At 44.0% G+C, this 24241-nt stretch overlaps 1 protein-coding gene and 1 long non-coding RNA gene across 4 annotated transcripts in view; both read right to left on the bottom strand.

The window, feature by feature from the left end:
- Positions 1-9213: 9213 nt before the first annotated feature.
- LOC135574214 (uncharacterized) lies at positions 9214-13651 on the bottom strand. Of its 3 annotated transcripts, none has more exons than XR_010465230.1 (4): positions 9873-13650; positions 9498-9794; positions 9377-9426; positions 9214-9302 (listed from the first exon to the last, which is right to left on the bottom strand). It is a non-coding gene; the product is annotated as an uncharacterized LOC135574214 (long non-coding RNA). The 3 variants fall into 3 exon arrangements; XR_010465228.1 differs by having other exon boundaries at positions 9223-9252; positions 9327-9396; positions 9468-9794; positions 9873-13651; XR_010465229.1 differs by having other exon boundaries at positions 9223-9252; positions 9327-9426; positions 9873-13651.
- Positions 13652-19566: 5915 nt separating this feature from the next.
- Positions 19567-24241, bottom strand: part of LOC115126308 (myelin-oligodendrocyte glycoprotein-like) — a 264366-nt gene continuing 259691 nt past the window's right edge. The window contains exons 5-6 of the mRNA XM_065025988.1: positions 21498-21527; positions 19567-19664 (exon numbers count right to left, since the gene is read on the bottom strand). Of these exons, the coding sequence (XP_064882060.1) occupies positions 19567-19664; positions 21498-21527 (128 nt within the window). The remainder of the gene's footprint in view (positions 19665-21497; positions 21528-24241) is intronic.

Below are 24241 nucleotides of genomic sequence, written 5' to 3'. Positions count from 1 at the left end.
GTCGATTAGAAAGGCCTGCTCGCTGAAGTGTTTCAGGAAGCATTTTACAGTGATGAGTGGAGGTCGTTTGACCGCTGACCCATTACGGATGCAGGCAATGAGGCAGTGATCGCTGAGATCTTGGTTGAAGACAGCAGAGGTGTATTTAGAGGGGAAGTTGGTTAGGATGATATCTATGAGGGTGCCCGTGTTTAAGGCTTTGGGGAGGTACCTGATAATAATGATTGTAATGATGTCATCGAGGTCCTCTTCCAGGAGGTCATCTATGAAGTTATCTTCTAGGAGGGAGGTGTCTTGGCCCTTAGCTTTGCTGTATATCAGTTTGACAGAGTCCTGGTGTCCTGCTGACTCTCATCTGAAGCATGGAGAAGAGACCTCTGCTCCCAGCTCCCGACTGATTCAATTGCCAGCCTGACACCAACAATCGTAATGTGTCGGGTAAATACAATGAAGTATTCCTTAAATACAATATCAATTACAGGGTGCCAACATCAATACATATTAATGAACGTTCCCCTACTTTGCCTGCTTAGGTCAGGTGCCACATGTGAAGCAAGGTCTTGCACATTCTCCAATTCCCTCTTTAGGCTTTCCCAGTGCTGCTGGACTTCCTTTAGGACAATTACCTCTTCCTCCTTCAGCCGTCTCAGGAGCATCACCCGGTCAAAGGCTATTTTCTTTGACTAGGTCAGCTGTAAATTCAGAAGAATGCAATGTGTATTTGTAACTTTAATGGCAGTGTGGTCTGTGTTTGAGCAACTGAACAAACACAGATAACAAAACAGAAACATGGTTATTGTGACACACAAACATACTACTTACTTTGTCCATGCAGCTCCCAAAGACCCTCAGCTCCCGAGGCCACGCAGCTCCCGAGGCCGTGCAGTTCCCGAGGCCACTCAGCTCCCGAGGCCGCGCAGCTCCCGAGGCCGCGCAGCTCCCGAGGCCACTCAGCTCCCGAGCCCGTGCAGCTCCCGAGGCCGCTCAGCTCCCGAGGCCGCGCAGCTCCCGAGGCCGCGCAGCTCCCGAGGCCACTCAGCTCCCAAGGTCACACAGGAAGGTCTGCAGGAAGGATCTCATCTGCAGATGGTTTTGCTGAATCTGGTACAAGGGTGTTGTACTCCTCTGAGGCCACTCAGCTCCCAAGGTCACACTTTTCTTCCCAGGAAGGATCTCATCTGCAGATGGTTTTTCTTGAATCTGGTACAGAGGGTGTTGTCCTCCCATATCTTTCTGCACAGAGGGTCTTTTCTTCCTATATCTTTCTGCACAGAGGGTCTTTTCTTCCCATATCTTTCTGCACAGAGGGTCTTTTCCTCCCATATCTTTCTGCACAGAGGGTCTTTTCTTCCCATATCTTTCTGCACAGAGGGTCTTTTCTTCCCATATCTTTCTGCACAGAGGGTCTTTTCTTCCAATATCTTTCTGCATAGAGGGTCTTTTCTTGTATCCTTCTGTCATCAAAACAAAAGGAGAATGGAATTATTTGTTACATTTCATGGCTTTGAAATGAAAGAGAAATTAAGTGTGTGCAATTCAATATTCATGAAATGTAACAAACCTGTCTGACAGTAGAGGTTTTGTTTCCTTTCCAGGGTCATTGGAGTACGCCCTCTAAGGGTAAGAGCTCAGGGTCATTGGAGTACACCCTCTAAGGGTTAGCTCTCAGGGTCATTGGAGTACACCCTCTAAGGGTTAGAGCTCAGGGTCATTGGAGTACACCCTCTAAGGATCATTGGAGTACGCCCTCTAAGGGTTAGCTCTCAGGGTCATTGGAGTACACCCTCTAAGGATTAGCTCTCAGGGTTATTGGAGTACACCCTCTAAGGGTTAGAGCTCAGGGTCATTGGAGTACACCCTCTAAGGGTTAGAGCTCAGGGTCATTGGAGTACGCCCTCTAAGGGTTAGAGCTCAGGGTCATTGGAGTACACCCTCTAAGGGTTAGCTCTCAGGGTCATTGGAGTATGCCCTCTAAGGGTTAGCTCTCAGGGTCATTGGAGTACACCCTCTAAGGGTTAGCTCTCAGGGTTATTGGAGTACACCCTCTAAGGGTTAGAGCTCAGGGTCATTGGAGTACACCCTCTAAGGGTTAGCTCTCAGGGTAATTGGAGTACACCCTCTAAGGGTTAGAGCTCAGGGTCATTGGAGTACGCCCTCTAAGGGTCATTGGAGTACACCGTCTAAGGGTTAGAGCTCAGGGTCATTGGAGTACGCCCTCTTTTTTATTTTAATTTTTTAAAATATATATTTTTTTTACCTTTATTTAACTAGGCAAGTCAGTTAAGAACAAATTCTTATTTTCAATGACGGCCTAGGAACAGTGGGTTAACTGCCTGTTCAGGGGCAGAACGACAGATTTGTACCTTGTCAGCTCGGGGATTTGAACGTGCAACCTTCCGGTTACTAGCCCAACGCTCTAACCACTAGGCTACCCTGCCGCCCTCTAAGGGTCATTGGAGTACGCCCTCTAATGGTCATTGGAGTACGCCCTCTAAGGGTCATTGGAGTACGCCCTCTAAGGGTCATTGGAGTACACCCTCTAAGGGTCATTGGAGTACACCCTCTAAGGGTCATTGGAGTACACCCTCTAAGGGTCATTGGAGTACACCCTCTAAGGGTCATTGGAGTACACCCTCTAAGGGTTAGAGCTCAGGGTCATTGGAGTACGCCCTCTAAGGGTCATTGGAGTACACCCTCTAAGGGTTAGAGCTCAGGGTCATTGGAGTACACCCTCTAAGGGTCATTGGAGTACGTCCTCTAAGGGTTATTGGAGTACGCCCTCTAAGGGTCATTGGAGTACCCAAGCCTCTCCACTACGTCAAGGTGACAGTCCAGGAGAGTTACATTCAGGATTAATAATTGTATGTATTCATTTACCTGTATTAGCCCATTGCTGAACTTCCGTTGTCCAGTTGTACAGAGTCTCATCTCCTTCACCCATATCACTCTTAAACTTTTTGAGAGTCTGGGTCTCCTCCTTGATTTTTGCTGTTGTCTGAGATGGTTAACATGTCTGTTCACAGCCTGGATGGTTAACATGTCTGTTCACAGCCTGGATGGTTAACATGTCTGTTCACAGCCTGGATGGTTAACATGTCTGTTCACAGCCTGGATTTTACATGTCTTTTACGGCCTGGATTTTTAACATGTCTTTAACTAGGCCTGGATGTTAAGAACACATGTCTTATTTTCAATGACGGCCTGGATGGAACAGCCTGGATGGTTAACATGCCTGTTCACAGCCAGATGGTTAATTTGTCTGTTCAGCCTGGATGGTTGAACATGTCTGTTCACAGCCTGGATGGTTAACATGTCTGCCCAACGCCCCCCACCGGCCTGGATGGTTAAGGGTCATGTCCCCACAGCCTGGATGGTTAACATGTCTGTTCACAGCCTGGATGGGTCATTGGAGTTCCCCCTCTAAGGATGGTTAACAGTCTGTTCACAGCCTGGATGGTTAACATGTCACCCCTAAGGGCCTGGAGTTAACATGTCTGTTCACAGCCTGGTCATTAACATGTCTGTTCCCCCACGGCCTGGATGGTTAACATGTCTGTTCCCCACAGCCTGGATGGTTGACATGTCTGTTCACAGCCTGGATGGTTAACATGTCTGTTTCCCCCACGGCCTGGATGGTTAACATGTCTGTTTCCCCCCACAGCCTGGATGGTTAACATTCTGTTCCCCCACGGCCTGGATGGTTATCATGTCTGTTACGGCCTGGATGGTTAACATGTCTGTTCCCCCATGGCCTGGATGGTTAACATGTCTGTTCCCCCACGGCCTGGATGGTTATCATGTCTGTTACCCCACGGCCTGGATGGTTAACATGTCTGTTCCCCCATGGCCTGGATGGTTATCATGTCTGTTCATCTCCCCACGGCCTGGATGGTTAAACATGTCTGTTCTCACAGCCTGGATTTAACATGTCTGTTCACAGCCTGGATGGTTAACATGTCTGTTCACAGCCTGGATGGTTAACATGTCTGTTCACAGCCTGGATGGTTAACATGTCTGTTCCCCCCCACGGCCTGGATGGTTAACATGTCTGTTCCCCCCACGGCCTGGATGGTTAACATGTCTGTTCCCCCCCACGGCCTGGATGGTTAACATGTCTGTCCCCCCCACGGCCTGGATGGTTAACATGTCTGTTCACAGCCTGGATGGTTAACATGTCTGTTCACAGCCTGGATGGTTAACATGTCTGTTCACAGCCTGGATGGTTAACATGTCTGTTCCCCCCCACGGCCTGGATGGTTAACATGTCCCCCCACAGCCTGGATGGTTAACATGTCTGTTCACAGCCTGGATGGTTAACATGTCTGTTCCCCCCCACGGCCTGGATGGTTAACATGTCTGTTCACAGCCTGGATGGTTAACATGTCTGTTCCCCCCCACAGCCTGGATGGTTAACATGTCTGTTCACAGCCTGGATGGTTAACATGTCTGTTCCCCCCCACGGCCTGGATGGTTAACATGTCTGTTCCCCCCCACAGCCTGGATGGTTGACATGTCTGTTCACAGCCTGGATGGTTAACATGTCTGTTTCCCCCCACGGCCTGGATGGTTAACATGTCTGTTTCCCCCCACAGCCTGGATGGTTAACATGTCTGTTCCCCCCACGGCCTGGATGGTTATCATGTCTGTTCCCCCCACGGCCTGGATGGTTAACATGTCTGTTCCCCCACAGCCTGGATGGTTAACATGTCTGTTCCCCCCACGGCCTGGATGGTTATCATGTCTGTTCCCCCCCACGGCCTGGATGGTTAACATGTCTGTTCCCCCCATGGCCTGGATGGTTAACATGTCTGTTCCCCCCACGGCCTGGATGGTTAACATGTCTGTTCCCCCCCACGGCCTGGATGGTTAACATGTCTGTTCACAGCCTGGATGGTTAACATGTCTGTTCACAGCCTGGATGGTTAACATGTCTGTTCACAGCCTGGATGGTTAACATGTCTGTTCCCCCCCACGGCCTGGATGGTTAACATGTCTGTTCACAGCCTGGATGGTTAACATGTCTGTTCACAGCCTGGATGGTTAACATGTCTGTTCACAGCCTGGATGGTTAACATGTCTGTTCACAGCCTGGATGGTTAACATGTCTGTTCACAGCCTGGATGGTTAACATGTCTGTTCACAGCCTGGATGGTTAACATGTCTGTTCCCCCCCACGGCCTGGATGGTTAACATGTCTGTTCCCCCCATGGCCTGGATGGTTAACATGTCTGTTCCCCCCCAGTCAGAGTCCTGAAGAGGGACACAGATAAGGGGCAGGACAATGGTGCAGGAGGCTAACACCCTGTAGCAAGAGGGACCTGCAGTTTAAACCAGTTTTAACATAGGAGGCTAACACCCTGAGACCTGCAGTTTAAACCAGTTTTAACATAGGAGGCTAACACACTGAGACCTGCAGTTTAAACCAGTTTTAACATAGGAGGCTAACACACTGAGACCTGCAGTTTAAACCTAGTTGTCGTACTGGAAATAAAGTTATGTTACACAAAGTGTTGTAACAAAATGTGACATCGTTAACCTGAAGTCAGACATTGGTAAAGCCTTCCTGGGGCTGACACTTTCTCAAAAGAGCTGAACACATCTACCTGGTATATGGTGTCACAGTAGCAGGCCAGTACCCATTCTTTATATATCTACCTGGTATCACAGTAGCAGGCCAGTACCCATTCTTTATAGATCTACCTGGTATCTGGTATCACAGTAGCAGGCCAGTACCCATTCTTTATACATCTATCTGGTATCACAGTACCCATTCTTTATAGATCTGGTATCACAGTAGCAGGCCAGTACCCATTCTTTATAGATCTACCTGGTATCACAGTAGCAGGCCAGTACCCATTCTTTATAGATCTACCTGGTATCACAGTAGCAGGCCAGTACCCATTCTTTATAGATCTACCTGGTATCACAGTAGCAGGCCAGTACCCATTCTTTATAGATCTATCTGGTATCACAGTAGCAGGCCAGTACCCATTCGTTATAGATCTACCTGGTATCTGGTATCACAGTAGCAGGCCAGTACCCATTCTTTATAGATCTACCTGGTATCACAGTAGCAGGCCAGTACCCATTCTTTATAGATCTACCTGGTATCACAGTAGCAGGCCAGTACCCATTCTTTATAGATCTACCTGGTATCTGGTATCACAGTAGCAGGCCAGTACCCATTCTTTATAGATCTACCTGGTATCACAGTAGCAGGCCAGTACCCATTCTTTATAGATCTACCTGGTATCACAGTAGCAGGCCAGTACCCATTCTTTATAGATCTACCTGGTATCACAGTAGCATACCCATTCTTTATAGATCTACCTGGTATATGGTATCACAGTAGCAGGCCAGTACCCATTCTTTATAGATCTACCTGGTATCACAGTAGCAGGCCAGTACCCATTCTTTATAGATCTACCTGGTAGTAGCAGGCCAGTACCCATTCTTTATAGATCTACCTGGTATCACAGTAGCAGGCCAGTACCCATTCTTTATAGATCTACCTGGTATCACAGTAGCAGGCCAGTACCCATTCTTTATAGATCTACCTGGTATCACAGTAGCAGGCCAGTACCCATTCTTTATAGATCTATCTGGTATCACAGTAGCAGGCCAGTACCCATTCTTTATAGATCTACCTGGTATCACAGTAGCAGGTCAGTACCCATTCTTTATAGATCTATCTGGTATCACAGTAGCAGGCCAGTACCCATTCTTTATAGATCTATCTGGTATCACAGTAGCAGGCCAGTACCCATTCTTTATAGATCTACCTGGTATCTGGTATCACAGTAGCAGGCCAGTACCCATTCTTTATAGATCTACCTGGTATCACAGTAGCAGGCCAGTACCCATTCTTTATAGATCTACCTGGTATCTGGTATCACAGTAGCAGGCCAGTACCCATTCTTTATAGATCTACCTGGTATCACAGTAGCAGGCCAGTACCCATTCTTTATAGATCTACCTGGTATCTGGTATCACAGTAGCAGGCCAGTACCCATTCTTTATAGATCTACCTGGTATCACAGTAGCAGGCCAGTACCCATTCTTTATAGATCTATCTGGTATCACAGTAGCAGGCCAGTACCCATTCTTTATAGATCTACCTGGTATATGGTATCACAGTAGCAGGCCAGTACCCATTCTTTTTTCGGGTATGGGCGAGGGGACGGTCTAACGTTATACTGTTACACTAGGGTCCCTGGTTCGGGTATGGGCGAGGGGACGGTCTAAAGTTATACTGTTACACTAGGGTCCCTGGTTCGGGTATGGGCGAGGGGACGGTCTAAAGTTATACTGTTACACTAGGGTCCCTGGTTCGGTATGGGCGAGGGACGGTCTAAAGTTATACTGTTACACTAGGGTCCCTGGTTCGGGTATGGGCGAGGGGACGGTCTAAAGTTATACTGTTACACTAGGGTCCCTGGTTCGGGTATGGGCGAGGGGACGGTCTAAAGTTATACTGTTACACTAGGGTCCCTGGTTCGGGTATGGGCGAGGGGACGGTCTAAAGTTATACTGTTACACTAGGGTCCCTGGTTCGGTATGGTCGAGGGGACGGTCTAAAGTTATACTGTTACACTAGGGTCCCTGGTTCGGGTATGGGCGAGGGACGGTCTAAAGTTATACTGTTACACTAGGGTCCCTGGTTCGGGTATGGCGAGGGACGGTCTAAAGTTATACTGTTACACTAGGGTCCCTGGTTCGGGTATGGGCGGGACGGTCTAAGGTTATACTGTTACACTAGGGTCCCCGGTTCCGGGTATGGGCGAGGGACGGTCTAAAGTTATACTGTTACACTAGGGTCCCTGGTTCGGGTATGGGCGAGGGGACGGTCTAAAGTTATACTGTTACACTAGGGTCCCTGGTTCGGGTATGGGCGAGGGGACGGTCTAAAGTTATACTGTTACACTAGGGTCCCTGGTTCGGGTATGGGCGAGGGGACGGTCTAAAGTTATACTGTTACACTAGGGTCCCTGGTTCGGGTATGGGCGAGGGGACGGTCTAAAGTTATACTGTTACACTAGGGTCCCTGGTTCGGGTATGGGCGAGGGGACGGTCTAAAGTTATACTGTTACACTAGGGTCCCTGGTTCGGGTATGGGCGAGGGGACGGTCTAAAGTTATACTAGGGTCCCTGGTTCGGGTATGGGCGAGGGGACGGTCTAAAGTTATACTGTTACACTAGGGTCCCTGGTTCGGGTATGGGCGAGGGGACGGTCTAAAGTTATACTAGGGTCCCTCTCTCCTTCTTCCAAGTCACAAGATGAATACAGATTAAGTGGCAATGTGTTTGAAGATGCAAAGAGGAAAAAGGGGAATATATCGCCTAATGTATAGGTGGTAAAATAATAAGTGAGAATGATATCCAAATATACTCAAGTAATGCAACATAAATATCCACACATGCAACTTTCTTTATTCACCTTAGTTACGTAACCTTCCTCACTGGTTTAACACGTTTTAAAACCAAACACAAAACAAACGTGTAACATGCTGTATTTCTGACAACAAGGGACGAACTGGCGACCTTCCTGTGATCTGTCCAGGGTCCAGACATCTGGTGTGGAAGAAAGACCTATAAACACATGTCCGGATCAGGTAAAACCTATAAACACATATCACATGACCGGATGAGGTAAAACCTATAAACAACACATGTCACATGACCGGATGAGGTAAAACCTATAAACAACACATGTCACATGACCGGATGAGGTAAAACCTATAAACAACACATGTCACATGACCGGATGAGGTAAAACCTATAAACAACACATGTCACATGACCGGATGAGGTAAAACCTATAAACAACACATGTCACATGACCGGACTGTAAATTAGCTAATCTGATTGTAGTTAGCTACAGTTAATAGTTAAATTAGCTAATATGATTGTAGCTAGCTACAGTTAATGGTTAAATGAGTTAATATGATTGTAGCTAGCTACAGTTAATGGTTAAATTAGCTAATATGATTGTAGCTAGCTACAGTTAACAGTTAAATGAGTTAATATGATTGTAGCTAGCTACAGTTAATGGTTAAATTAGCTAATATGATTGTAGCTAGCTACAGTTAATGGTTAAATTAGCTAATATGATTGTAGCTCACCTTCATACATTATCTTCCTGTCACTGACTTGGTACTGTAGCTTCCTGTATACACCTTCATAGTATACATCTGTCTTGGTACTCAGTAGTTGTCTATGTATCTTCCTATATACATCTGTCTTGGTACTCACCTTCATAGTTGTCTATGTAGCTTCCTGTATACATCTGTCTTGGTACCCACCTTCATAGTATCTGTCTTACTCACCTTCATAGTTGTCTATGTATCTTCCTGTATACATCTGTCTTGGTACTCACCTTCATAGTTGTCTATGTAGCTTCCTGTATACATCTGTCTTGGTACCCACCTTCATAGTGACAGTAGTTGTCTATCTGTCTTGGTACTCACCTTCCTGTATACATCTGTCTTGGTACTCACCTTCATAGTTGTCTATGTATCTTCCTGTATACATCTGTCTTGGTACTCACCTTCATAGTTGTCTATGTATCTTCCTGTATACATCTGTCTTGGTACTCACCTTCATAGTTGTCTATGTAGCTTCCTGTATACATCTGTCTTGGTACCCACCTTCATAGTGACAGTAGCTTCCTGTATACATCTGTCTTGGTACTCACCTTCATAGTTGTCTATGTATCTTCCTGTATACATCTGTCTTGGTACTCACCTTCATAGTTGTCTATGTAGCTTCCTGTATACATCTGTCTTGGTACCCACCTAGTCATAGCTTCCTGTATACATCTGTCTTGGTAGTTGTCTATGTAGCCTCCTGTATACATCTGTCTTGGTACTCACCTTCATAGTTGTCTATGTATCTTCCTGTATACATCTGTCTTGGTACTCACCTTCATAGTTGTCTATGTATCTTCCTGTATACATCTGTCTTGGTACCCACCTTCATAGTGACAGTAGCTTCCTGTATACATCTGTCTTGGTACTCACCTTCATAGTTGTCTATGTAGCTTCCTGTATACATCTGTCTTGGTACCCACCTTCATAGTGACAGTAGCTTCCTGTATACATCTGTCTTGGTACTCTCCTTCATAGTTGTCTATGTATCTTCCTGTATACATCTGTCTTGGTACCCACCTTCATAGTTGTCTATGTAGCTTCCTGTATACATCTGTCTTGGTACCCACCTTCATAGTTGTCTATGTAGCTTCCTGTATACATCTGTCTTGGTACCCACCTTCATAGTTGTCTATGTAGCTTCCTGTATACATCTGTCTTGGTACTCACCTTCATAGTTGTCTATGTATCTTCCTATATACATCTGTCTTGGTACTCACCTTCATAGTTGTCTATGTAGCTTCCTATATACATCTGTCTTGGTACCCACCTTCATAGTGACAGTAGCTTCCTATATACATCTGTCTTGGTACTCACCTTCATAGTGACAGTAGCTTCCTGTATACATCTGTCTTGGTACCCACCTTCATAGTGACAGTAGCTTCCTGTATACATCTGTCTTGGTACCCACCTTCATAGTGACAGTAGCTTCCTGTATACATCTGTCTTGGTACCCACCTTCATAGTGACAGTAGCTTCCTGTATACATCTGTCTTGGTACCCACCTTCATAGTGACAGTAGCTTCCTGTATACATCTGTCTTGGTACCCACCTTCATAGTGACAGTAGCTTCCTGTATACATCTGTCTTGGTACCCACCTTCATAGTGACAGTAGCTTCCTGTATACATCTTCAACCCCTTTTCATTCTCGCTAGCTGGAATCTCGGAGGCTGATTAAACAATTCGATGTACATCATTGATATTAATTAGAGTCCTGAAGACACCTAGTAAAAACTGTGACATCGTGGTAGTAGCGTTATATCGTCGATAACAACTAGACTGACCGGAAATCGCCACCCGGTAGGAAGTGTGTTTAGAACGTTAGACCGGAACGAGCATGAGGGATTTTCAGAAATACAAACCAACCGGGTCTTTTCTGTGCCGGTATTTAAAAAGAGTCTGTTTTGGTTTTGTGCAGACATCACCCTAACCTGAACATGCACACACACACTATATCCACAATAATGTAGTGTCTTACTATTCTCCATGGTTGGTCCTCTTGCCTTTTCTTTGAAGGTGAAAGGTGTACAGCTCACAGTAATACACCTGACACTCTTAAAATAGCCTGTTTGGGTTTTGTGCAGACATCCCCCTTACCTGAACACAGAAACACACCCACAAACACCTGAACAGCACTGAAGTAGAATGGTAAAAAAACAAACAGTTTTATTACAATGTGGGTGGCTCTTAAAAGAGCCTTTGTTTGTGCATAGTGTAGTCTATGAGGTGTTGCCAGGGAGTAGGAGAGGAAGGTGTCCCGCGCACAGATGGTCTCCCGGGCAACGCTGTTGGCCCCCATCCTGGCAACATCCTGCAGAGCAGCAGGCCTTTCCTCTGGCACGTGGCGGTCGAGCTGCTGGTCCCCTCCTGGTCCACGTGTCTGTCCTCATGAAGTTATGGAGGACACAGGTAGCCTTCACACACGCCTCTGTGTTAGCAGGGTGGACCCCTGGTCCTCTGTGTTAGCAGGGTGGACCCCTGGTCCTCTGTGTTAGCAGGGTGGACCCCTGGTCCTCTGTGTTAGCAGGGTGGACCCCTGGTCCTCTGTGTTAGCAGGGTGGACCCCTGGTCCTCTGTGTTAGCAGGGTGGACCCCTGGTCCTCTGTGTTAGCAGGGTGGACCCCTGGTCCTCTGTGTAGTAGGGTGGACCCCTGGTCCTCTGTGTTAGCAGGGTGGACCCCTGGTCCTCTGTGTTAGCAGGGTGGACCCCTGGTCCTCTGTGTTAGCAGGGTGGACCCCTTGTCCTCTGTGTTAGCAGGGTGGACCCCTGGTCCTCTGTGTTAGCAGGGTGGACCCCTGGTCCTCTGTGTTAGTAGGGTGGACCCCTGGTCCTCTGTGTTAGCAGGGTGGACCCCTGGTCCTCTGTGTAGTAGGGTGGACCCCTGGTCCTCTGTGTTAGTAGAGGATAGCATTATGAAGGATAGCATCACTAATGAATATGTAAATAATAGTAGCATCAGTAACCATTATGAAGGACAGCATCACTAATGAATATGTAAATAACAGTACATCAGTAACCATTATGAAGGATAGCATCACTAATGAATATGTAAATAATAGCAGCATCAGTAACCATTATGAAGGACAGCATCACTAATGAATATGTAAATACTAGTAGCATCAGTAACCATTATGAAGGACAGCATCACTAATGAATATGTAAATACTAGTAGCATCAGTAACCATTATGAAGGACAGCATCACTAATGAATATGTAAATAACAGTACATCAGTAACCATTATGAAGGACAGCATCACTAATGAATATGTAAATACTATAACCATCAGTAACCATTATGAAGGACAGCATCACTAATGAATATGTAAATACTAGTAGCATCAGTAACCATTATGAAGGACAGCATCACTAATGAATATGTAAATACTAGTAGCATCAGTAACCATTATGAAGGACAGCATCACTAATGAATATGTAAATAACAGTACATCAGTAACCATTATGAAGGACAGCATCACTAATGAATATGTAAATACTATAACCATCAGTAACCATTATGAAGGACAGAATCACTAATGAATATGTAAATAACAGTAGCATCAGTAACCATTATGAAGGACAGCATCACTAATGAATATGTAAATACTAGTAGCATCAGTAACCATTATGAAAGACAGCATCACTAATGAATATGTAAATACTATAACCATCAGTAACCATTATGAAGGACAGCATCACTAATGAATATGTAAATACTAGTAGCATCAGTAACCATTATGAAGGACAGCATCACTAATGAATATGTAAATACTATAACCATCAGTAACCATTATGGAGGACAGCATCACTAATGAATATGTAAATACTATAACCATCAGTAACCATTATGAAGGACAGCATCACTAATGAATATGTAAATACTATAACCATCAGTAACCATTATGAAGGACAGCATCACTAATGAATATGTAAATACTATAACCATCAGTAACCATTATGAAGGACAGCATCACTAATGAATATGTAAATACTATAACCATCAGTAACCATTATGAAGGATAGCATCACTAATGAATATGTAAATACTATAACCATCAGTAACCATTATGAAGGACAGCATCACTAATGAATATGTAAATACTAGTAGCATCAGTAACCATTACGAAGGACAGCATCACTAATGAATATGTAAATACTATAACCATCAGTAACCTCAAAGATGTCAACAATACACATTTCATGTAAATTAATCCCATAAAGAATGTTTTCTAGTGTAGCCTATGGAACATTGTGTTACAATGCTATTTGTTATTGTTCTGATCTACTAATAGATGCAATCGATATATATATTGATATACATGATATATTTATCGATCGATAATAACGTCAGGATTCTAAAACTGCTTGACAATATTTACCTTTGACAAATGGCGAGACGTTCAGCTGGACAAACAGCTCTCAATGCAAGGTCCCATCCTGACAGGCATCACCCTCTATCTAGTGTAGAGGAGCCATCACCCTCTATCTAGTGTAGAGGAGCCATCACCCTCTATCTAGTGTAGAGGAGCCATCACCCTCTATCTAGTGTAGAGGAGGCATCACCCTCTATCTAGTGTAGAGGAGGCATCACCCTCTATCTAGTGTAGAGGAGCCATCACCCTCTATCTAGTGTAGAGGAGCCATCACCCTCTATCTAGTGTAGAGGAGGAATCACCCTCTATCTAGTGTAGAGGAGGCATCACCCTCTATATAGTGTAGAGGAGCCATCACCCTCTATCTAGTGTAGAGGAGCCATCACCCTCTATCTAGTGTAGAGGAGCCATCACCCTCTATCTAGTGTAGAGGAAGAATCACCCTCTATCTAGTGTAGAGGAGGCATCACCCTCTATATAGTGTAGAGGAGCCATCACCCTCTATCTAGTGTAGAGGAGCCATCACCCTCTATCTAGTGTAGAGGAGCCATCACCCTATCTAGTGTAGAGGAGCCATCACCCTCTATCTAGTGTAGAGGAGCCATCACCCTCTATCTAGTGTAGAGGAGGCATCACCCTCTATCTAGTGTAGAGGAGGCATCACCCTCTATCTAGTGTAGAGGAGCCATCACCCTCTATCTAGTGTAGAGGAGGCATCACCCTCTATCTAGTGTAGAGGAGGCATCACCCTCTATCTAGTGTAGAGGAGGCATCACCCTCTATCTAGTGTAGAGGAGCCATCACCCTCTATCTAGTGTAGAGGAGCCATCACCCTATCTAGTGTAGAGGAGCCATCACCCTCTATCTAGTGTAGAGGAGCCATCACCCTCTATCTAGTGTAGAGGAGAATCACCCTCTATCTAGTGTAGAGGAGGCATCACCCTCTATCTAGTGTAGAGGAGCCATCACCCTCTATCTAGTGTAGAGGAGGCATCACCCTCTATCTAGTGTAGAGGAGGCATCACCCTCTATCTAGTGTAGAGGAGGCATCACCCTCTATCTAGTGTAGAGGAGGCATCACCCTCTATCTAGTGTAGAGGAGCCATCACCCTCTATCTAGTGTAGAGGAGCCATCACCCTCTATCTAGTGTAGAGGAAGAATCACCCTCTATCTAGTGTAGAGGAGGCATCACCCTCTATATAGTGTAGAGGAGCCATCACCCTCTATCTAGTGTAGAGGAGCCATCACCCTCTATCTAGTGTAGAGGAGCCATCACCCTATCTAGTGTAGAGGAGCCATCACCCTCTATCTAGTGTAGAGGAGCCATCACCCTCTATCTAGTGTAGAGGAGGCATCACCCTCTATCTAGTGTAGAGGAGGCATCACCCTCTATCTAGTGTAGAGGAGCCATCACCCTCTATCATCAATCCACTGAACCTGAGGTTGACCAATCATCATCAATCCACTGAACCTGAGGTTGACCAATCATCATCAATCCACTGAACCTGAGGTTGACCAATCATCATCAATCCACTGAACCTGAGGTTGGCCAATCATCATCAATCCACTGAACCTGAGGTTGACCAATCATCATCAATCCACTGAACCTGAGGTTGACCAATCATCATCAATCCACCGAACCTGAGGTTGACCAATCATCATCAATCCACTGAACCTGAGGTTGACCAATCATCATCAGTCCACTGAACCTGAGGTTGACCAATCATCATCAATCCACTGCACCTGTTGACCAATCATCATCAATTTCCTTGCTGCTTATAGACCGTGTGTAATATCTTTAAATGGGTCAGCATGTCATTACCTGCGGATGACCTGTCTCCATAGCTCTATATAACAGACTGGTGACCTGTCTCCATAGCTCTATATAACAGACTGGTGACCTGTCTCCATAGCTCTATATAACAGACTGATGACCTGTCTCATAGAGCTCTATATAAGGTCATCAGTCTGTTATATAGAGCTATGGAGACAGGTCCAGGTGACATGCTGACCCATTTAAAGATATTACACACGGTCTATAAGCAGCAAGGAAATTGATGATGACCTGTCTCCTGATGACCTGTCTCCATAGCTCTAGATAACAGACTGATGACCTGTCTCCATAGCTCTATATAACAGACTGATGACCTGTCTCCATAGCTCTATATAACAGACTGGTGACCTGTCTCCATAGCTCTATATAACAGACTGATGACCTGTCTCCATAGCTCTATATAACAGACTGGTGACCTGTCTCCATAGCTCTATATAACAGACTGATGACCTGTCTCCATAGCTCTATATAACAGACTGGTGACCTGTCTCCATAGCTCTATATAACAGACTGATGACCTGTCTCCATAGCTCTATATAACAGACTGATGACCTGTCTCCATAGCTCTATATATCAGACTGATGACCTGTCTCCATAGCTCTATATAACAGACTGATGACCTGTCTCCATAGCTCTATATAACAGACTGATGACCTGTCTCCATAGCTCTATATAACAGACTGATGACCTGTCTCCATAGCTCTATATAACAGACTGATGACCTGTCTCCTGATGACCTGTCTCCATAGCTCTATATAACAGACTGATGACCTGTCTCCATAGCTCTATATAACAGACTGATGACCTGTCTCCTGATGACCTGTCTCCATAGCTCTATATAACAGACTGATGACCTGTCTCCATAGCTCTATAGAAACAGACTGAATGATCCTGTCTCCAATGAGCTCTATAATGTCCTGATGGTGAGACTGTCTCCATTGTCCCTGACCAGCTTTAGTGTTCAGTCAGAATGACCTGTCTCCATAACTTTGTTCCCCTCAGTATTAATAAGATGTTCTGTTGACCTCAACAATACTGAACTGTTCTTGTATAACAGACTGATGTTGGAACCATTATCAAGGAGACCTACAGTAGTTCAACACAGTGTAGATGTCTAACTCATATATCAGAGACCTGACAGTAGTTCAACACAGTGTAGATAGTAACCATTATAACAGACAGTGTAGATAACCATTATCAAGGAGACCTACAGTAGTTCAACACTGATGACCTAGTAGCTCATTATCAGACTGAGACCTGTCAGTGATGAGTTCAACACAGTCTAGATAGTAACCATTATCAAGGAGACCTACAGTAGTTCAACACAGTGTAGATAGTAACCATTATCAAGGAGTCCTACAGTAGTTCAACACAGTGTAGATAGTAACCATTATCAAGGAGACCTACAGTAGTTCAACACAGTGTAGATAGTAACCATTATCAACTGATGACCTACAGTAGTTCAACACAGTGTAGATAGTAACCATTATCAAGGAGACCTACAGTAGTTCAACACAGTGTAGATAGTAACCATTATCAAGGAGCTAGTTCAACTATATAACAGATAGTAATGATTGAGACCTACAGTAGTTCAACACAGTGTAGATAGTAACCATTATCAGACTGAGACCTACAGTAGTTCAACACAGTGTAGATAGTAACCATTATCAATGAGACCCTACAGTAGTTCAACACAGTGTAGATAGTAACCATTATCCCTGAGAGCCTACAGTAGTTCAACACAGTGTAGATAGTAACCATTATCAAGGAGACCCTACAGTAGTTCAACACAGTGTAGATAGTAACCATTATCAATACTGAGACCTACAGTAGTTCAACACAGTGTAGATAGTACCCATTATCAAGGAGACCTACAGTAGTTCAACACAGTGTAGATAGTAACCATTATCAAGGAGACCTACAGTAGTTCAACACAGTGTAGATAGTAACCATTATCAAGGAGACCCTACAGTAGTTCAACACAGTGTAGATAGTAACCATTATCAAGGAGACCTACAGTAGTTCAACACAGTGTAGATAGTAACCATTATCAAGGAGACCTACAGTAGTTCAAACAGTGTAGATAGTAACCATTATCAAGGAGACCTACAGTAGTTCAACACAGTGTAGATAGTAACCATTATCAAGGAGACCTACAGTAGTTCAACACAGTGTAGATAGTAACCATTATCAAGGAGACCTACAGTAGTTCAACACAGTGTAGATAGTAACCATTATCAAGGAGACCTACAGTAGTTCAACACAGTGTAGATAGTAACCATTATCAAGGAGACCTACAGTAGTTCAACACAGTGTAGATAGTAACCATTATCAAGGAGACCTACAGTAGTTCAACACAGTGTAGATAGTAACCATTATCAAGGAGACCTACAGTAGTTCAACACAGTGTAGATAGTAACCATTATCAAGGAGACCTACAGTAGTTCAACACAGTGTAGATAGTAACCATTATCAAGGAGACCTACAGTAGTTCAACACAGTGTAGATAGTAACCATTATCAAGGAGACCTACAGTAGTTCAACACAGTGTAGATAGTAACCATTATCAAGGAGACCTACAGTAGTTCAACACAGTGTAGATAGTAACCATTATCAAGGAGACCTACAGTAGTTCAACACAGTGTAGATAGTAACCATTATCAAGTAACCATTATCTCTACCACAGGTCACCAAGGAAACAGTAACACTACCTATAATGTCTCTACCACAGGTCACCAAGGAAACAGTAACACTACCTATAATGTCTCTACCACAGGTTACCAAGGAAACAATAACACTACCTATAATGTCTCTACCACAGGTTACCAAGGAAACAGTAACACTACCTATAATGTCTCTACCACAGGTCACCAAGGAAACAGTAACACTACCTATAATGTCTCTACCACAGGTCACCAAGGAAACAGTGACACTACCTATAATGTCTCTACCACAGGTCACCAAGGAAACAGTAACACTACCTATAATGTCTCTACCACAGGTCACCAAGGAAACAGTAACACTACCTATAATGTCTCTACCACAGGTCACCAAGGAAACAGTGACACTACCTATAAAACAGGTTACCAAGGAAACAGTAACACTACCTATAATGTCTCTACCACAGGTCACCAAGGAAACAGTAACACTACCTATAATGTCTCTACCACAGGTCACCAAGGAAACAGTAACACTACCTATAATGTCTACCACAGGTCACCAAGGAAACAGTGACACTACCTAGTAACATTCAATAATGTTAAAATATTACACGTTCTGACACAATGATGTCCTAGTTTATTAAAACAAGAAATCATCAATACATGGAAAATGCATATACATGATAATGACTGTATAAATACATCAATATATAATATACAGTTGGTCTGGAATTATAGACACCCTTGATAAAGATAATAATGACTGTATATACATGATCAATATATAATATAGAGTTGGGTCTGGAATTATAGACACCCTTGATAAAGATAATGACTGTATATACATGATCAATATATAATATACAGTTGGTCTGGAATTATAGACACCCTTGATAAAGATAATGACTGTATAAATAAATAATTCAAATACTGAGCTCTTGATCTGATTAAAATATTTTGTTGTAAGTAATATTTATTTTCTCAAAAAGGGTAGAGGTCTAAATTATTGACAACCCTAAAGATTCAGGAATTCATAGCAAATACAACACCAAACTCCTGAAGATTTAAAACAGAAGCTGACAGGTTGAAGCTACAATAGAAGCTGACAGGTTGAAGCTACAAAAGAAGCTGACAGGAAGCTACACTAGAAGCTGACAGGTTGAAGCTACAATAGAAGCTGACAGGTTGAAGCTACAATAGAAGCTGACAGGTTGAAGCTACAATAGAAGCTGACAGGTTGAAGCTACAATAGAAGCTGACAGGTTGAAGCTACAATAGAAGCTGACAGGTTGAAGCTACAATAGAAGCTGACAGGTTGAAGCTACGATAGAAGCTGACAGGTTGAAGCTACGATAGAAGCTGACAGGTTGAAGTCGATAGAAGCTGACAGGTTGAAGCTACGATAGAAGCTGACAGGTTGAAGCTACAATAGAAGCTGACAGGTTGAAGCTACAATAGAAGCTGACAGGTTGAAGCTACAATAGAAGCTGACAGGTTGAAGCTACAATAGAAGCTGACAGGTTGAAGCTACAATAGAAGCTGACAGGTTGAAGCTACAATAGAAGCTGACAGGTTGAAGCTACAATAGAAGCTGACAGGTTGAAGCTACAATATACGACAAAAGACAGACAGGAACTTGAAAAATCTCTGACTGTAAGAAATAAAAAACAGATAGTCAGTTAGAGTCAGTCAGTTGACGAAAATCATCATGTTATTGGTTCCTCCTCAGAGCCTGGTTCCTCTCTACCAAGTACAGCCAGTAGAGGACTGGTCACCCCTCAGAGCCTGGTTCCTCTGGTCTACCCAGTACAGTCAGTAGAGGACTGGTCACCCCTCAAGCCTGGACCAAGTACAGCCAGTAGAGGACTAGTCACCCCTCAGAGCCTGGTTCCTCTGGTCTACCCAGTACAGCCAGTAGAGGACTGGCCACCCCTCAGAGCCTGGTTCCTCTGGTCTACCCAGTACAGCCAGTAGAGGACTGGTCCCCCTCAGAGCCTGGTTCCTCTCTACCCAGTACAGCCAGTAGAGGACTGGTCACCCCTCAGAGCCTGGTTCCTCTCTAAACAATAGAGGACTGGTCACCCCTGACTGTAAGAAATAGGAAAGAGCCAGATAGTCAGTTAGGACTGGTCACCCCTCAGCCTGGTTCCTCTGGTCTACCTAGTACAGCCAGTAGAGGACTGGTCAAGATCAGTACAGCCAGTAGAGGACTGGTCACCCCTCAGAGCCTAGTTCCTCTCTACCCAGTACAGCCAGTAGAGGACTGGTCACCCCTCAGAGCCTGGTTCCTCTCTACCCAGTACAGCCAGTAGAGGACTGGTCACCCCTCAGAGCCTGGTTCCTCTCTACCCAGTACAGCCAGTAGAGGACTGGTCACCCCTCAGAGCCTAGTTCCTCTGGTCTACCAAGTACAGCCAGTAGAGGACTGGTCACCCCTCAGAGCCTAGTTCCTCTGGTCTACCCAGTACAGCCAGTAGAGGACTGGTCACCCCTCAGAGCCTGGTTCCTCTGGTCTACCCAGTACAGCCAGTAGAGGACTGGTCACCCCTCAGAGCCTGGTTCCTCTGGTCTACCCAGTACAGCCAGTAGAGGACTGGTCACCCCTCAGAGCCTGGTTCCTCTCTACCCAGTACAGCCAGTAGAGGACTGGTCACCCCTCAGAGCCTGGTTCCTCTCTACCCAGTACAGCCAGTAGAGGACTGGTCAGAGCCTAGTTCCTCTCTACCCAGTACAGCCAGTAGAGGAGTTCCTCTCTACCCAGTACAGCCAGTAGAGGACTGGTCACCCCTCAGAGCCTGGTTCCTCTCTACCCAGTACAGCCAGTAGAGGACTGGTCACCCCTCAGAGCCTGGTTCCTCTCTACCCAGTACAGCCAGTAGAGGACTGGTCACCCCTCAGAGCCTAGTTCCTCTGGTCTACCAAGTACAGCCAGTAGAGGACTGGTCACCCCTCAGAGCCTAGTTCCTCTGGTCTACCCAGTACAGCCAGTAGAGGACTGGTCACCCCTCGGAGCCTGGTTCCTCTCTACCCAGTACAGCCAGTAGAGGACTGGTCACCCCTCAGAGCCTAGTTCCTCTGGTCTACCCAGTACAGCCAGTAGAGGACTGGTCCCCCTCAGAGCCTGGTTCCTCTCTACCCAGTACAGCCAGTAGAGGACTGGTCACCCTCAGAGCCTGGTTCCTCTGGCCTGGTTCCTCTCTACCCAGTACAGCCAGTAGAGGACTGGTCACCCTCAGAGCCTGGTTCCTCTGGTCTACCCAGTAGAGGACTGGTCACCCTCAGAGCCTGGTTCCTCTCTACCCAGTACAGCCAGTAGAGGACTGGTCACCCCTCAGAGCCTGGTTCCTCTCTACCCAGTACAGCCAGTAGAGGACTGGTCACCCCTCAGAGCCTGGTTCCTCTGGTCTACCCAGTACAGCCAGTAGAGGACTGGTCACCCCTCAACAGTATTATAGTAATAATAACAAGACAACAGTCCACTTACTTTTTTCAGATATTGTTTGATTCTTCTTTTCTGTAGACAAAAGAAAACAAATGTATAAAAACCATGAGGTCTGTGATTAACAGTTGACCCATCAGTATTATAGTAATAAACCATGAGGTCTGTGATTAACAGTTGACCCATCAGTATTATAGTAATAAACCATGAGGTCTGTGATTAACAGTTGACCCATCAGTATTATAGTAATAAACCATGAGGTCTGTGATTAACAGTTGACCCATCAGTATTATAGTAATAAACCATGAGGTCTGTGATTAACAGTTGACCCATCAGTATTATAGTAATAAACCATGAGGTCTGTGATTAACAGTTGACCCATCAGTATTATAGTAATAAACCATGAGGTCTGTGATTAACAGTTGACCCATCAGTATTATAGTAATAAACCATGAGGTCTGTGATTAACAGTTGACCCATCAGTATTATAGTAATAAACCATGAGGTCTGTGATTAACAGTTGACCCATCAGTATTATAGTAATAAACCATGAGGTCTGTGATTAACAGTTGACCCATCAGTATTATAGTAATAAACCATGAGGTCTGTGATTAACAGTTGACCCATCAGTATTATAGTAATAAACCATGAGGTCTGTGATTAACAGTTGACCCATCAGTATTATAGTAATAAACCATGAGGTCTGTGATTAACAGTTACCCATCAGTATTATAGTAATAAACCATGAGGTCTGTGATTAACAGTTGACCCATCAGTATTATAGTAATAAACCATGAGGTCTGTGATTAACAGTTGACCCATCAGTATTATAGTAATAAACCATGAGGTCTGTGATTAACAGTTGACCCATCAGTATTATAGTAATAAACCATGAGGTCTGTGATTAACAGTTGACCCATCAGTATTATAGTAATAAACCATGAGGTCTGTGATTAACAGTTGACCCATCAGTATTATAGTAATAAACCATGAGGTCTGTGATTAACAGTTGACCCATCAGTATTATAGTAATAAACCATGAGGTCTGTGATTAACAGTTGACCCATCAGTATTATAGTAATAAACCATGAGGTCTGTGATTAACAGTTGACCCATCAGTATTATAGTAATAAACCATGAGGTCTGTGATTAACAGTTGACCCATCAGTATTATAGTAATAAACCATGAGGTCTGTGATTAACAGTTGACCCATCAGTATTATAGTAATAAACCATGAGGTCTGTGATTAACAGTTGACCCATCAGTATTATAGTAATAAACCATGAGGTCTGTGATTAACAGTTGACCCATCAGTATTATAGTAATAAACCATGAGGTCTGTGATTAACAGTTGACCCATCAGTATTATAGTAATAAACCATGAGGTCTGTGATTAACAGTTGACCCATCAGTATTATAGTAATAAACCATGAGGTCTGTGATTAACAGTTGACCCATCAGTATTATAGTAATAAACCATGAGGTCTGTGATTAACAGTTGACCATCAGTATTATAGTAATCAGTATTATCAGTATTAAGTAATAAACCATGAGGTCTGTGATTAACAGTTGACCCATCAGTATTATAGTAATAAACCACAAGGTCTGTGATTAACAGTTGACCCATCAGTATTATAGTAATAAACCATGAGGTCTGTGATTAACAGTTGACCCATCAGTATTATAGTAATAAACCATGAGGTCTGTGATTAACAGTTGACCCATCAGTATTATAGTAATAAACCATGAGGTCTGTGATTAACAGTTGACCCATCAGTATTATAGTAATAAACCATGAGGTCTGTGATTAACAGTTGACCCATCAGTATTATAGTAATAAACCATGAGGATTCTGACCCATCAGTATTATAGTGATTAACAGTTGACCCATCAGTATTATAGTAATAAACCATGAGGTCTGTGATTAACAGTTGACCCATCAGTATTATAGTAATAAACCATGAGGTCTGTGATTAACAGTTGACCCATCAGTATTATAGTAATAAACCATGAGGTCTGTGATTAACAGTTGACCCATCAGTATTATAGTAATAAACCATGAGGTCTGTGATTAACAGTTGACCCATCAGTATTATAGTAATAAACCATGAGGTCTGTGATTAACAGTTGACCCATCAGTATTATAGTAATAAACCATGAGGTCTGTGATTAACAGTTGACCCATCAGTATTATAGTAATAAACCATGAGGTCTGTGATTAACAGTTGACCCATCAGTATTATAGTAATAAACCATGAGGTCTGTGATTAACAGTTGACCCATCAGTATTATAGTAATAAACCATGAGGTCTGTGATTAACAGTTGACCCATCAGTATTATAGTAATAAACCATGAGGTCTGTGATTAACAGTTGACCCATCAGTATTATAGTAATAAACCATGAGGTCTGTGATTAACAGTTGACCCATCAGTATTATAGTAATAAACCATGAGGTCTGTGATTAACAGTTAGTAATAAACCATGAGGTCATTAACAGTATTATAGTAATAAACCATGAGGTCTGTGATTAACAGTTGACCCATCAGTATTATAGTAATAAACCATGAGGTCTGTGATTAACAGTTGACCCATCAGTATTATAGTAATAAACCATGAGGTCTGTGATTAACAGTTGACCCATCAGTATTATAGTAATAAACCATGAGGTCTGTGATTAACAGTTGACCCATCAGTATTATAGTAATAAACCATGAGGTCTGTGATTAACAGTTGACCCATCAGTATTATAGTAATAAACCATGAGGTCTGTGATTAACAGTTGACCC

Source organism: Oncorhynchus nerka, linkage group LG12 (assembly GCF_034236695.1).
Source record: "Oncorhynchus nerka isolate Pitt River linkage group LG12, Oner_Uvic_2.0, whole genome shotgun sequence".
Lineage (NCBI taxonomy): Eukaryota > Metazoa > Chordata > Actinopteri > Salmoniformes > Salmonidae > Oncorhynchus > Oncorhynchus nerka.
The sequence above is the reverse complement of the archived record's forward strand: the minus strand, read 5'-3'. Positions and strand labels throughout refer to the sequence as shown.